Source organism: Triticum dicoccoides, chromosome 2A, assembly GCF_002162155.2.
Source record: "Triticum dicoccoides isolate Atlit2015 ecotype Zavitan chromosome 2A, WEW_v2.0, whole genome shotgun sequence".
Classification (NCBI taxonomy): Eukaryota; Viridiplantae; Streptophyta; class Magnoliopsida; order Poales; family Poaceae; genus Triticum; species Triticum dicoccoides.
This window is the reverse complement of record NC_041382.1, coordinates 24,038,164-24,054,181: the sequence shown is the minus strand read 5'-3', so window position 1 is coordinate 24,054,181 and position 16,018 is coordinate 24,038,164. Positions and strand designations below refer to the sequence as shown.

The 16,018-nt window shown below is 41.0% G+C and overlaps 1 protein-coding gene across 1 annotated transcript; it reads left to right on the top strand.

Annotated features, from left to right (window-relative positions):
* The first annotated feature begins 8,020 nt into the window (after positions 1-8,020).
* LOC119358730 ((E)-beta-caryophyllene synthase-like) lies at positions 8,021-13,121 on the top strand. The gene is made up of 7 exons (XM_037625163.1): positions 8,021-8,122; positions 8,377-8,641; positions 8,761-9,124; positions 9,229-9,447; positions 10,880-11,015; positions 11,672-11,923; positions 12,840-13,121. The coding sequence occupies exons 1-7, from the start codon at positions 8,021-8,023 to the stop codon at positions 13,119-13,121; spliced, it is 1,620 nt and encodes a 539-aa protein (XP_037481060.1).
* The last annotated feature ends 2,897 nt before the right edge of the window (positions 13,122-16,018 follow it).

Sequence of the window (16,018 nt, the reverse complement as noted above, 5' to 3'; positions counted from 1 at the left end):
CGATGTCGAGGCACCATAGATGATCAAATTAGGTTATCTTGGATGCCGTCGACGTCGAGGCACCCTAGATGATCAAATTAGGTTATCTTGGATGCCGTCGATGTCGAGGCACCCTAGATGATCAAATTAGGTTATCTTGGATGCTGTCGACGTCGAGGCACCCTAGATGATCAAATTAGGTTATCTTGGATGCCGTCGACGCCGAGGCACCCTAGATGATCAAATTAGGTTATCTTGGATCATAGTAGTAGCCACATTCATCACACTTATTAGCAAACAATAAGAAAATTAGGAGCCACAACCAACCAGAAGCAACACCAAGTTTAGAACATCAACAGCTAACCAGAAACAACACCAAGTTTCCATCACAGCCCAACAATTCCACTAGGTACCTTACATGAAAGTACTCATGACAACCAGAATAAAGATGTTTAGAACATCAACAGCTAACTAGAAGCAACACAAGTTTTCTTCACAGCCCAACAAGTCCACTAAAATGAAAGTACTCATGACAAGTTTAGAACATCACAACCAAAATGCAGATGTTTTGAACATCATCAGCTCAACACAACTTCACCTGCTCCCTTGAGAACAGTTGAACCACTCAGACATCTTAAAGGATGGCTTCCTCACTCTTCCACTACCTGCAACTCTTGGGGGGATGAACTTGTTTCTTCCTCTTGGCCCAGCAGCAGTTTGAGAATACTACAACAATGCCATGTATGAAATTAATAAACAAAGACAATTAATAAGCAATGCAAGCAATGATTGGAGTAGAGATAGTAGTACCTTTTGCCTGTCAGATATAATAGTGTAGTACGCAAACTTGCCTGACTCACCACCAATGGCATATTTTAATTGAGTAAGAAACCAAGACCAGCTTGCTGTGTTTTCCTTGTCCACCATTGCAAAAGCAATGGGAAATATTTTATTGTTTCCATCTCTTCCAGTGGCAGCCAAGATTTGCTGCCCTGTGGTCAACTTTATGAAGCAACCATCCACACCTATCATACAAGATCACAAGTAGATTACCAACAAATTATTGGGTGTGCACATATAAATGTAGAGTCACTAGTTATTTAGTAGGTGTGCACATACCTATGAATGGTCTGCAACCATTAAGGAAACCCTCTTTGCAAGCATTGAGGCAGATGAACAAGCCATGGAATCTTGGGTTTTTGCTTGGATATAGTTTCAGATGCTTTGTTGTGACAATGCATCTACTTCCTGGATTGGTTTCTAGCACAGCTTCTAGGTAATCCCTTATCCTATGATATTGTGCCTTCTGATCTCCCAGGACTACATTTTTGGCTAGCTTTCTTGCCCTATAGGCCATATGTATAGATACCTCTATTCCATGCTTTTGCTTCAAGTTTGAAATTATAGTCTAGACAGGTGTGTTGGGGTCTGTCCTGAACTGTTGCTCACATTCATGTGCCAACCACTTAGCAGTAACTTTTGTGCTCTCTCCTACTACTGGGCAGCTGTGGTGCAAGTTCAGTTTCTTTATACAGAATGTCTTCTCATGTGCTATCTGAGAAGCTGCAATGAAAAATGGACAATTCTCAAATTTGCAGACAACTATAATCATGTCTGGACAGTTCCTGTGGAAGACATGGTTCCTATTTTGTGAGATGTGAAAATTAAGAAGTGCCCTCCTGAACTGGGTCACATCTAGGAAACAAAGCTTCTTCATAAATTGCTCTTCTGGGTTCTCCCTTTGCTCATCATACCAAACTCTAGGCTTCTTCTTTTTAGCCCTGCTCTTCCTATCAGCTGAAAGCTTCACACATGGTATTTGAGCCCCATCATTATCCTCCTGACTTAGGTCACCAGGGTTGCTCTCCTCATCAGATGAAGGAAACCAATCTTCCTCAATAATCTCATCCAAACTAGCATGAGATCTTGTAGTTGGCCCCTTTCTTTTACTTCCTCTGCTACTTCCTCCTATGCTGCTCCCTTCCTCCTCCTCTGGTGCCTTCTCCTCCTCCTCCTCCTCCTCCTCCTCATCTGCTTCATATGGCTCATCCACATCAGTGTCCCCTTCAATATGATGAAGTGGATCATCTCTATGCTTCTTCATTGCCTCAAGCCTAGCAATTATATCCTCATCTGCTAGTAAATCTGTGTCACTGTCACTATCAGTGAAATCTTCAGCCATTAGCTCTGGAAGTTTTCTTTTAGCTGCCTTGTATTTCTCTTTTTCTTTCCCCTTTTTCCTGAACTTCTCAATCTCTTCAGTCCTCTTCTGCTCCATTAGTTGCTCAATTTGCTCTTGATCTTGGTCTTGCTCCATGAAATACTCATGCCTCTCTTCACCAATCTCCATTGCAAATGCTGGTACTGGTGCACACTTCTGCTTCAAAAATGAACTCTCCTGTGTGTTAATGACCTGCACTGGCACTGGTTGTGGCTTTGTTGGGCTAGGAAATAGTACTCCTGCTGTATCTATCTCATACACCACTGGCACACCTATTTCAGATAATGGAACCTGCTCCTCACAAACTGGTCCAATGTTCAAATCACTAGGTCTTGGAGCATCACTTCTGATGACTGTTATGTTCACCACCTTCTGACCTTTGATAACTAGGTCATCCAACATTTCCTCCACCTTATCATCATCTGTCAGTTCTTCCATACCTAAAACCCCAACACCTGGATCTCTGACATAATACATAAAGTCTGTCATCCCATAACCTTCAAGCTCTATTAGTGCAATCAGATTGTAAAATGCGATATCATCCACATTTAGGCTTCTTTCAAGATTATCTCTGTCATGGAAATGGAATCTGACTTCCCACACTTCATCATTCAATCTACAGTTCAAGTAAAGCAATCCAGTTCAAGTAAACAATTCAGTTAAAAGTTAAAGATTCAGTTAAAAATATAGTTTCAGTTAAAAATTCAGTTAAAAGTTAAAGATTCAGTTATATATTCAGTTAGTAGAAACAATTCAGTTAATGTTTCACTTAAAGATTTAACTAAAGTTTCAGTTAAAAATACAGTTTAAGTTAAAATTACAGTTTCAGTTAAAAATTCAGTTAAAAGTTAAAGATTCAGTTATATATTCAATTAGTAGAAACAATTCAGTTAATGTTTCACTTAAAGATTTAACTAAAGTTTCAGTTAAAAATAGAGTTTAAGTTAAAATTACAATTTCAGTTAAAAATTCAGTTAAAAGTTAAAGATTCAGTTATATATTCAGTTAGTACAAACAATTCAGTTAATGTTTCACTTAAAGATTTAACTAAAGTTCCAGTTAAAAATACAGTTTAAGTTAAAATTACAGTTTCAGTTAAAAATTCAGTTAAAGTTTCAGTCCAAAATACAGTTAAAGTAATTTGTTCACTTAACAATTCAGTACAGGATTCAGTTATAAATTCAGTAACATTTTCATTTAAATATTCAGTTGTAAATTCAGTAATTGAGTAGGTTGAAATTGAGTTTAACATTCAGTAATTTCATGTAATTGAGTAGGTTCAAATTGAGTTTAACAATCAGTAATTTCAGTTAATGTTTAGGTGCCTACTACATACAGTTAGAACCCTAGAACTACGTAAACAGTTCACTTACATGTCTGACCACATAAACAACCTACAACAATAATCCTATAACACTAGAATCACAAACACTTAAAACCCTAACCCTAGAACCCTAACCCTAGAAACCAAATCCGGGTACGGAAAGAGAAAACTTACGAGACACCGCCGAAGGAGGATGCGTAGTGATGGCTCCCCTCTGGATCTTCCTTCACGGCCTTGGCGAACGCCCTCGCCGCCGCGTACTCAACACAGTAAGACGGCGACGGCGGCTGTGGAAGAGGCGGAGCCTGAGATGGGTTTGAACTGCCGCAAACCTCTGTTGGATCTGCAGGAGCACCACTGCCACCAGATGCATCACCAGCACCACCGCCACCGCCATCATCACCGCCACGCGAGGTGGCCATCACCGGCGGCGAGCAAGGGCGAGAGAGGAGAGGGGAGTAGGACGAGAGAGGAGAGGGGAGCGGGGCGAGAGAGAGGACAGGGGCGGGGGGGGGGACTGTCTGACAAGGACCGACCGGCGCGGCGTCTTGACCGTTTTGTTCCTAACGGCGCCGTTTGCCTGTCCGTCAAGCCACGTCAGCGTTTTCGGGGCCCACCTGTCGAAAAAGAGATCAAACGAGGCTAAACGGCTGTTCAGTGCTTTTTGCAACGGGTTAAGAGATTTTACGGTGTTTTTTGCAACAGATTAACGACTTGGTAGTTTCCTGCAAACCTAGCCATAAATGTGGTGGTTTCTTGCAATTGACTCTATCTGGTCTGGCCCGTGGCTGAATAGGGGAGGTGGTCGAATCCCAACAACTCCGCGTGGTAGATGCTTGCTAACCAGAGTATGTGAACTAGTGGATCCGGACACGCAAGAGTGGGATGAGAGTCTGGTAAGGGACATATTCAGTGAGGAAGAAGCACAGATAATCTTGGCTACCCCAGTCGGGGATGATTATGAGGATGTCCATGCTTGGTTCTACGATCGGAGGGGACAATTCTCTGTCAAATTGGCCTACAAGCTTTACGTAATGCTAAGAGATCGAGGCAAACTGGAGTCATCCAGCCCGCAGCCTTACGGACGGGAATGGAAGGAGATATGGTCTCTGCCCTGCCAACCAAAGATCCAACAGTTTATGTGGAGGTTTGCACACAACAGCCTACCTTTGAGGCTCAATATGAAACGCAGGGGGATAGAGTGTGATACCTGCTGTGTCTGTTGTCAAAGATTGGACGAGGATGGGGCGCACCTGTTCTTGCGATGCAAGTTGGTTAAAAACATATGGCGAGCGCTGCAACTGGAGGAGGTGCGGCAGCAGATGTGCCAATGCAGCAATGCCATGGAAGTCATGCTTGTGGCCCTTCGACTACCAGAAAATAAAAAGATGCTTGTTGCATGCCTGCTGTGGAGATGGTGGACATGGAGGAATAAGAGAAATGCTGGAGAGGGGACAGTGGCGCTTGATGGCATGCCAGCTGAAATCAACTACTGGGCGAGGGAGTCCGAGTTACTCGGCAAGCAACACCGAGCAAAACCACCCACGCAACCAGAGCAGCAATGGAAGCGACCCGAGATGGACTGGCTGAAGATTAATTGTGATGGGGCTTTCCTGGCGAATCACCGGACGGGTGGCTGGGGTTTTGCCATTCGGGACCATGCGGGTGATATAAGGGGATCCGGGGCAGGTCGCTTTCGAAATGTTGCATCGGCGCTACAGGCGGAAGCTGAAGCATGTGCAGCGGCGTTGGCAGCAGCAGCTGATTGGGGAATGGTCAACGTCCAAGTGGAGATGGACTGCAAAGAACTGGTGGGAGCACTAACTGGTAGGGATGCGGACTTGGCAGCAGAGGGTCTCCTATTCAGAGAAATCCGTAACTTTGCCAGGCACAATTTCAATCATGTAATCTTCTCTTTTGCCCCGAGGGCATGTAATAAGCTAGCGCACGCTTTAGCGGCTTTCGGTGCTCGCCGTGATGTTCACCGGGAGGTTTGGACTGAAGCCATCCGGAACATAAGTTTTAAATAGCCGGCTATAGCCCCACTATAGCTCTGCTATAGCTGTTTGAGCGTGTTGCCGCTAAATGATTTCATGTATAATTTACCGCTATAGCCCGCTATAGCCCAGCTATAGTTGTTTTTAAGGGTCGCCGCTAAATGCCATAGCCCGCTATTTAAAACATTGATCCGGAACGATGTAAGTGTCTACCAGGCCAGCATGTTGGCTGGATCTGGGTAATGTATGGAATCAGTGTGTTCCATCTCAAATAAATAAATAAATAAATAGTGATGTAAATGCTTTTATATTTTTTTACTGAAAGAGTATTTTTGAAACAATAATAATTAGTTTTGCGATATACTCGGATACTACTAGTGCTCCCTGTTCTGCACCAGAGACTCCAGGGACTCCAGGCCCGATCACGTTTTAAAATCCGCGAGCGCACAAGCCCTCCACCACATCCCCTGCTGTCGTCTTCGCCGCCGGTGGTCGCCTTGCTCAGGTCACCTGTCACCTGTCACCAGTCCGCCGTCTTGGAGCCACACGCTACGAGATAGACGTACGTACGAACCCGTGCGGTTTGCATTCTCTCTCCTTTGTATATGTGGAAAACAAATCTGATGCTATCGGCTCCACCTCCGCATGGACCAATGAAAGTTGCCTGGTGCACACATGCATTTTCTCAGAGAACACCCCCATGCAAGTCAATTGCGTGCAAAATACTGTGAAAGGAACGGCATATACTCCGTATATATTATGACCTAAAAATATCCGTGCTTTAAAAAAGTTATTTTGGAAATAATAGTTTCGTTTTCTGATATACCTCATCGTTCCACCGGACTGTTACCTCGCTAAGTACAGAGACACCGTCCACTCCATGCATGATCATATCGAAATCCGTGAGTGGACAAGCCTCAACCATTTTGTCCTCTTCTCGCTTCAGTAACGCTCTTCTTAACTTCTTGAGCTAATTTTTCTTCTTCGTAGCTTTGTTTCGCTTTTCCTATCCAATCCGGCAACAACTTGCTCATAGAGTCACAGGGGTGTAACCACTGAATTAATAATGACACAATGATTTAAAAAATAACCCAAAGATACATAAAAAAACACAGACAATAAAGGTAGAAGATCATTTCCGGATAGATAGAAGAGCTATCTCTATTTTTATAACAAACCGGGTTGGTGATGACGGTGTGCCTGCCATCTTGTAATATAGACTGTCCGATCTACATCTGACGGGTAGAAAGCAAATTATGACAATTTTACAAAAGATACCCGCACCTCTCTCCAGATAAGGCCTTGCCTCATTCATCCTTATCTCCCACAACCTCATTGCCGAGTAATTAAAAAAGAAAGTCTCTGGAACAATCTGGCTTGGTGGCCGCTGCCGGTGGCGTTCATCCCCATGCCTCCGCCCAGTCCGACCACCATTCACCACCACGCCTCACTCCTTGTCATCTTATCTCTCATCTTTCTCGAGATATCATTTTTTCGATGAAATTCTCGAGATGCCATTTTTCTGATAAAATTCTCGAGATATCATTAGTTTTTACACATGAGATTACTCCTGCATGGGTCAATCACAACAATGTGTTCTGTAAAAAAAAAGCATCTTGATGTTCCGCGCAATGCACATGCATCTTGCTAGTTAAAATCCACAAACATGAATCAGAGGAGAGGTGCCGGGAGACACACAAAAGTCTTGGCATAGCTCACAATTGCCGGGGCACGCAACCGATCTTGGCCGCCGATGGTCGCCTCGCTTAGGTCACTTAGCACCAGAACCAGTCCGCCGCCATGGAGCCACACGCTAGGAGATAGACGTACGAACCCGCACGGTATGCATTCTCTCTCGTTTGTATCTGTGGAAAACAAATCTGGTGCTATCGCGGGTCCCACCTCCACAGGACCAATGAAAGCTGCCCGGTGCAGACATGCATTTTCCCAGAGAAAATAGAAATAGCCTTTCGATTGATACGCATGCATAAAATGCTCTTAAGACTGGTTGTCAAACCAATAGTGCCGTGGCAGATTCTGATTATTGGATCTCTCTTGTAGGTCATCTATCGTGATCTATATCTTTGTCCCCGCATCGAAATACATATTTAGCACACAAATATCATGCAACGCATCATACATATGCACGCAGCTGCTGCAATCAGTAGAGTCGTACATAGTACCGTGTACTACTAGTACGACCGTCCACATGGTCGGACATTTTCGCGGCCATTCGTTCAGTGAGCTACAGCTGTTGACCAAGAGTGTCGTGTGATTTTCGTCCGCCGTCCATCGTCCGCAGTAATTTCGCGCTGATTATTGTGTGTCTTCTATGGTGGCGTACGTAGATCCTACTACCTTTCCTTCGTCCGTCTATATAACATGCAAGGTAGTAGCACCGCACTTCTTCAAGCAAAGCAAGCTTACTGATCTTGGAGTGTATCAGGCCTGACTTGAGCACCACACATCATCAGCAACACATTCCCAGCAGTTGATCATATGGCTGCTCCTGTTATTGCTGACCTGCACAAGCCTCGGCCTTACACCCCCAGCCTCTGGGGCGACTTCTTCCTCAACCACAGTCCATGCACTCCATCACAGGTATAGTTATGGATACGTTTTACTCATTTTTTCCAAATAAAGGAAGTTCCCTTACTTTGTGTCGCTGCGCCATATTATCGAATATGTAGTAGCTTCGACTTTTTTTTTTTGATGGCATATATATTGTTTTCCATGTGTTCATGTATGAATGTTTTCAGCTTTTTTTTAAAATGCTCTTGTTGAACCCGAGCATGCACTCTTAGCTGTTGGCTCTAACAAATGTCCAAGATGACATAAGTTTTCCTGCCTTGCAGTATTCGGCTATGAAGGACATGGCAAGTATCAGAAAGGAGCGGGTGAGAAAGATCATCTTGGCCGCCATATCTTCTTCTGATTTACCTATGAAGCTGGAGCTTGTCGACATGCTGGAACGGACTGGCGTGGCCTATCACTTTGGCAAAGAGATCCAAGAGTTACTATGTGGCATGCAAGGTGACGAACAAGGCTTTGGTGACGACCTCCACATAACCGCGTCGCGGTTCTATTTGTTGAGGAAGCATGGGTACCACGTCTCTCCTGGTATAATTATCATCACAATGGTTAATTCCTGCATATACGCACAACTACATTATTTCAATTCAAGTATTAGATACTGTGTACATATAAGCCATAATATATGCCATACCTACTTACTGCAGATGTGTTTCTGAAGTTCAGAGATGATGGAGGAAACTTTGCAAGTAATGATGTGAACTCATTGTTGGCACTGTACAATGCGGCCTATCTTAGGACTCGTGGGGAAGAAGTGTTGGATGATGCTATTATTTTCACCAAGAGCCGTCTACAATGCATGTTAGAACATCTAGAACCGTGGTTGGCAGAAGAGGTCCGGTGTACACTGGAGACACCTAGTTTCAGGAGAGTTGAGAGAGTGGAAACTAGACGTTACGTCCCGGTGTATGAGAAGAAGTCAACACGAGATGAAGACATATTGGAGTTTGCTAAGTTTGACTTCAACATTTTGCAAACACTCTATTGTGAGGAGTTGAAAGCTCTTACTATGTAAGCAGATTAACTAAAATTTAAATAGAAAAGTGACCATGATAATTGCTATTTACATAGTATATATGACTTGCGCTAATACATATTTAACTATTAATTTACAGTTGGTGGAAAGGCTTCAAATCACAAATGGATATAAAATTTGCACGAGACAGAATGGTGGAGCTACACTTTTGGATACTTGGAGTTATCTATGAGCCGCAATATTCCTATTCACGTGTAATGCTAACAAAACTGCTCGTATTTGTGTCGTTATTTGATGACTTATATGACAACTATAGCACCACAGAAGAAAGCAACATCTTCACTGCAGCCATGGAAAGGTACATTCACATTTTTTTTTGGGTAGTCTTTATCGACCTTTCACAAAGACAATGAAATGCAAAATACTTATCATACGTAAATCTCTCCACTTTGTTCTTAATTATTCTAGTTCCCAGCAAGCATAGACCGTTAGGTGATAGTCGGAGCGCACACCCTGTAGTTTTGAAGCAAAACAACACAACTTTAGCTAGGAAACTCTTCTCCTTATGAACAGCTCTCCGAAAACAATGTTTGACTTGCATTTGTTGAGGATATAGCGTTCCTTCCAAGCAAGGATCAAACTCTGATATTGGCAATGATTGGGCCGAACGGTGGTAGAATACTTAAAAAATACGTAAGATTTCATCTTAGGTTCGCCTCTTTTGCTGCCTCTCCTCACCCCACCTCCTTTTTCCATTTTACCGATGTTCCCATCTGTTTCTTAATATTAAAACCACCTCAACCGCTCCACGTCTTTGCTTACAAAATAAATCTTGTTTTCTTTGGTAGGTTAATAAGTATTGATTCAGTTGGCCGCTAAAGTATATTTTTGGTACATAATCACATTAGCGATAAAATAGCAGGAAAGCATGATTGCGTACAAAACTTGTGATTGTAAAATGCTTTAGCAAAAAACATCCTACATGTAATTGTTTTCACCATCTTGATATATATAGCTATAATTGTGTAGAAGACATATATTTCTCTTTCAGAAGCTATAATTGTGTAGAACACGTATATTTTTCTTTCGGAATTAACTTGACCAGTATCATTTTCTGCCAAAAATATGTATTATAATAATGTCACTAGAAATATTATACCTCCAAGTCAGATTACTCCTTTATTTCCAAACAATGTACATAAGTCAAATTTGTCAATATATGGCATGAATTCTTATGATAAGAGAAGCAACGTCCTGCCATTGTGAATTCCTATAAACAAGTAAAGACTCCTACACAACCCTAACAATTGTCCTTGACTCGAGTTTATTACATGCCACCAATAAATACTTCTTATAACCCGCAGATGACGAGTTAGCTACTCATTCGTGACTTCCCATAATTTTGCAAACACTGGTGATATAGCCATATTTTTTGTTTTACTCAAGAGTTTTCCACACAAAAATTTGGTGGCACAGTTCCTGATCTTTACTTCACATATATCTTAATTTACAATCATAATTCAACAATATTTAATTATACAACTTTTCTATATGAATTTTTGGGTCATATGTAGTGCATCAAGGTAACAACATATTGTCCAAAGTTGCACTTATAACAATGTGTGCAAGTTATCCATCTAAACGTCTGGGTCCCAAATAAATTAAGTTTTACCATATAATTTGCATAACCTTGTTTACATGTATATATTTGTCACTAGAATTTATATGCAACATTCAGTTCAACATCATATAGTTTTTTTATATTAAACTCACATTTTCCTAAACTACAGGTGGGGTGAACAAGCTGCAGAGAATTTACCAGCAAACTTGAAGGCATTGTACATCAACATACTTAACACTACAAATGATATCGAGGAAGAGTTAAAGCATCAGAAAAATAAGAATGCTGAATTGGTAAAAGATTTGGTAAGTGTTTTTCAAGATTGTACCAAATTAGCCAAAAAACGAACCTTGATGTGTGCCACAAAAGTAAATACGGTAGTATTCAGGGATTTTGTATCAAGTAATATAATTTTTTTGTGAATGAAGTAATATACAATTTTATATAAGTAATAAACAAGAGCATCTATGTGTTACATATGAGATTCTTGTCGACGTGGGACAAGAAATTCAAATATAAGTTGTCCGAGCTTCTCACTCCAATAATTGGGTATCATTATTTTATTGGTTGGTGGTTTCCAAATGGAAGCTAGTGGCGGCATGAGCATATTAATGAAATTGAAAAAAAGTAGCAAGTTTGGAGGAAAATGTGAAAAATCATCATTCTTTAGTTTTTTCTCTTAGACAAAACATATTGTATAATCCGTCTATGAGTTTCATACTAAATATCTATCATTTGATACATGTATTGTGTAGTTCAACAAATGTTATTGCATGCTTTTAATGTTGTTTATGTGCTAAACTTTTCTTGATGTTGCATTTGACAATGAATATGCTTATATTTCAAAAGGAAATTGTTTATCCTTCGTTATTACCCGATAGACTGCAACTATAAAGGCACCTTGAGAAAAACATTATCCATTTGTATACCATATTTAACATTTAACTGTCACATTATTTAGGTAATCCACGTGGCCAAATGCTATCACGCTGAGGTGAAATGGCGTGATGAACACTACGTACCAACTAGTGTTGAAGAGCATCTGCAAATTTCAGTGCGCAGCAGTGCTTGTATGCAAATAATAAGCTTTGTATTTATTTCGCTGGGTGATGTGACTACAAGAGAGGTTCTTGAGTGGGCTTTAACCTATCCAAAAATTATCAGATCTGTATGCATTGTTGGGCGCATTGGCAATGACATGGTGTCACATGAGGTACAAACTCTTCGTTAAAATTTTGATGTTGTAAACATATATTTTTCATACCAACGGCGGTCCTAATTAAAGTTATCTAGTAATCACTTAATCGAACACTTGTGAACTAATATATAAATATAAACTTTTCTTACGACCATCACGACCACCTCAAATCCAACCACCAATGATCATGTGGAGGTAAAGAAATGATTTCTCAATGATGCCTCCATGGAGTAGAAAAGAATCGTCGACACCGACACCCATCGAATAGAAGTTTTCAACCAGAATTTGTCATCCTTTCAACCCGTCGAACCGCATCTGTATTGCCATTTCGCCTAGGAGACCTGATCAGATCTAGCCAACGCCCACCATGAACAACTCACCACTTGTAGCAACTGTCCACGAGCAAGCACCAACCATCTAGCATCTAGACACCGCTGAAACCACCCCCATCTTGTGCCTTTCCCAACACCAGGCCGTCCATAATCCCAAGTCAAGAGGTGGCGACTATCCCACTCTGGAACATGCAAGATCAATGATGCTACGCTAAATCTGCACAACGAGTGGCGGTTGAGCTGCCCAACCAAGACGACATTGTGGCTTTTTACCAGGCCCTATGCCAGATGACCACCATGCGACCAGTCAACTTCCATGCAAGGACACAAGCCGCTTTTGTCTAGGATCCAAAACTAGGGGATCAACTACCTCGTTGTCTTCGCAACAACCGCCAGTGGTGGAGGCAATGAGGGAGCACGGAGGCGATGAACCAACATGTGTGGCAATTTTCACCTCTTTGGTCGCCCGTGCATGAGAGGCACTATAGAATTGGGAGAGTTACATAATCCATATATGCGAAAACATTTATATCTATACATCAATGCATGCACATGATGAAACCTCATCTAGTTAATAGTGATATTTTTTCTTTTTGTAGCGTGAACAAATATCACAACATGTGACATCCACGGTGCAAACTTGTACAAAAGAGCACGAGATAACAGTAGCAGAAGCCAATGAGAAGCTCAAGGTGATAATTGAAGAAGCATGGATGGACATAGTCCGCGAATGCCTCCACAAAAAACAGCCAATGGTGCTTCTAGAGAAGGCAACCGATCTTGCCTGGACAATGGATTTTATGTACAAGCGTGAAGATGCGTTTACCCTCCCGTCTAGTCTCAAAGAGACCTTAACTTCACTTTATGTGAATTACATATGAACCATTTTTTATTGCGATGATGAACCTTGTCTCAAGAAAAAAAACATATGAGATGATGATCTCACATACATATTGTGTTTTTCAATAAATTCTTGGTTAATATGAGGTGTACTACATATTGTATTTATCTTGGCCATGCATGTATGCGTTTCATTGATATCATGCAAAATATATGCATACAGCACCTGCAATCAGTGAGAACTGCACAGTTTGTGTATGCCCCCAACGTCTGTACATTGTAGAGGTACTTCAGTTTGAGTTGTTTAGTGTATGTCTTTTGCGTCGGCATAAATCATTAGATCCTACCTCCTGCAAGTTATCATCAGCATATAACTTTGGAGCTGACATCTTTTTTTTTTGAGGTAACAACTGACATCTGTTGAGAAAACAACAAGACGTGAGGTTCGGTTGGCAAAGAGCTGCTTGAAAGACAACCAAAGCTTGGCCCCACGTGCCCACAACGAAAGGAAAAAACATATAAGAACAAATAGTAGCCCGGAAATCAGCAACACACCCAAGGTATAACAAATAGTAGCAAATCGTGGAAGCACTCGTCTACAAAGCTAGGAATTTACCGCTTCGAAAAGCGGAAGAAAATTAGCCAGCTCTAGAGTAGTGCTTCCAAGATTTGACTACACGCTAGAATCGACCGCTGTAGTCAACAGATCCGTGAACACCACCGCGACACAGAAAGATCAAAACAAAATGATTGTGGAAAAAAAAGAAGTTGTAACAAGTTGACCAACATAACATAAAAAATGGAATTGGAGAACTGCCGATCAATGTGAAATTAACACCGGTACCACCAAAACAACAGTCACAGACTGAAATGACAAACAATAGCACAAATTATTTGTAACTGGCGGTTTGCCAAGCAACCAGTCAAAACAGACTGAAACTTCAAACACAGTCCAGATGGTTTGTAACCAGTGATCGTGAGACGAAAAATCATAGGAAACAATCAGTATGAAAACAACAGTGGCCCTGCAAACACAGCCCTACACACAATAATTACTATGTTTTCGTCACTATTCGGAGCTTTCTTTCTCTAATGGCCATTCACAATGGTGGGATGCTGCAGCGATAGTTTATGTATAATGTCGAGATATTGCAAATTTAATCAGAAATGTCAAATTTAAGCATTGTTATAGCCTTATAGGGTAGCTAACGGTGTAGCTCATGAGCTAGCTAGGTCTAGTTTTCTGGTTACTGGGACGATGATCCTCCAAACTTGTTATTGGGACGAATGGCGAACGATATAATTGATATATATGATTAATAAAGCTAGCCATGCTGGCCTTTCCTTAAAAAAAAGTTGTATAAGGTAAGTCCCATAAGCCTATCTCCCTTTTCCTTTGAAAAAGGAATTGTGAGGCCTCGTGTCAATTTCTCTTTTTTGGGGGAAGAGGCCTCATATCAACTAGAGATATGGATTCTTTTGAGAAACAGATGTATATGTATGTGTACGAAATAAGACAATAACTAGGGGACACGACTGTTTTGATCCCAAGCTCACGTGAGCTCGGGTGAACAGTAAAATCATTAGAATTTTTTCCCAAAAAATTCCACTTTTTTGTGTGAATCACTGACTGTTTTAATAGCTTGAAATTTTTTAACACCAAATGAAATTCGTGGAAAATCTGGCAAAAAATATCAATGCTCCAAATTGTTATTTTCAAACGCATTTTGGAGAATCAATTTTGTTTTTTGCCAGATTTTCCACGAATGTCATCTGGTGTTAAAATTTTGCAAATTATTAAAACATTTGTAATTTTTTCACACAACAAAATTTGTGAATTTTTCAATTTTTTGGATTTTACTATTCACCCGAGCTCATGTGAGCTCGGGATTAGAACAACACTTTCGAACAGGTAGGCCTCTTCCTTCCAAAAAAGAACGAAAAAACTAACGCCCACACGTGTGGCATCTTGCATATCGCCTACATGCCTTTATTACCACTCATTTTGCCACGTATGAACAGATGACATCAGCAGGAATCTTTTTGTTTTTTGGCTTAAAAACGTTTTATCTCCTAATTAAAAATCTGTTTTCATCATTAAATCCGTCTCGACGAGATCTTCAAAACTAGACCCCATGTTGATATGTTTCGACAAAAAAATTTTTGCCCAAAAGTTGCCATGATGTTTACACTATAGTTGTCATAGTGCTTAAACTAAAGTTGCCATGTGGCAATTTTAGTTTGTAGAGCATGGCAATTTTAGTTTTTTTATCATGGCAATTCCAGTACTTTGAGCATGAAAACTATTTTTTGCATGAACCATGGCAATTTTAAGTACACGTATCATGGCAATTTTAGTTTATGGTTCATGGCAAGTCTAGTTTCTTAATTTCTCGTTTTATAATATGTCAAAATTTACTTTTAAATGTAGAAGAAAATAGCTAAACATATCATGGCAACTTCAGTGTAAACATCACGGCAATTCATGTGCAATAGACATGCCAACTTTTAACCCAAAAAAGATATCATCGAAATATATTGATATGAGATCTAGTTTTAAAGATCTCGTTGCGAGGGATTTAATGGTGAAAATGGACCTTCAATCGGATTTTTTGTTTAAGAGATAAAACGTTTTAAAAACTGAAAATCTAAAAAGATTCCCAAATGCATGCATGCGGTGACGTGACGCGGTCTCTGTGTTATAAGGCATGTGGACGAGTTTGGCTCCCACCAAACATGTGAGCGTTAGCGTTGTCTAAAAAGAATTGTGAGACCTCATATAAGAAACCCTCCTTTTTTGCTGGAAGAGGCCGCAGGGGCTATATCTCGCCCGTACTGATTCCTTATAGGAATTGCCTACGGCGAGCTAATCAGGGTGGCCCATTAAGAGCAGTCGCTCGCTTACGTTGCAGCGTCGCTGTAGTCAGCTCGCTATGCT

Bases quoted from the DNA above. Each gene is read 5' to 3' on its own strand.
- LOC119358730 (XM_037625163.1), top strand. From the start codon at position 8,021: ATGGCTGCTCCTGTTATTGCTGACCTGCACAAGCCTCGGCCTTACACC. The intron at 8,123-8,376 runs GTATAGTTATGG...CCTGCCTTGCAG, and splicing joins GTCCATGCACTCCATCACAG to TATTCGGCTATGAAGGACAT. The intron at 9,448-10,879 runs GTACATTCACAT...CCTAAACTACAG, and splicing joins TTCACTGCAGCCATGGAAAG to GTGGGGTGAACAAGCTGCAG.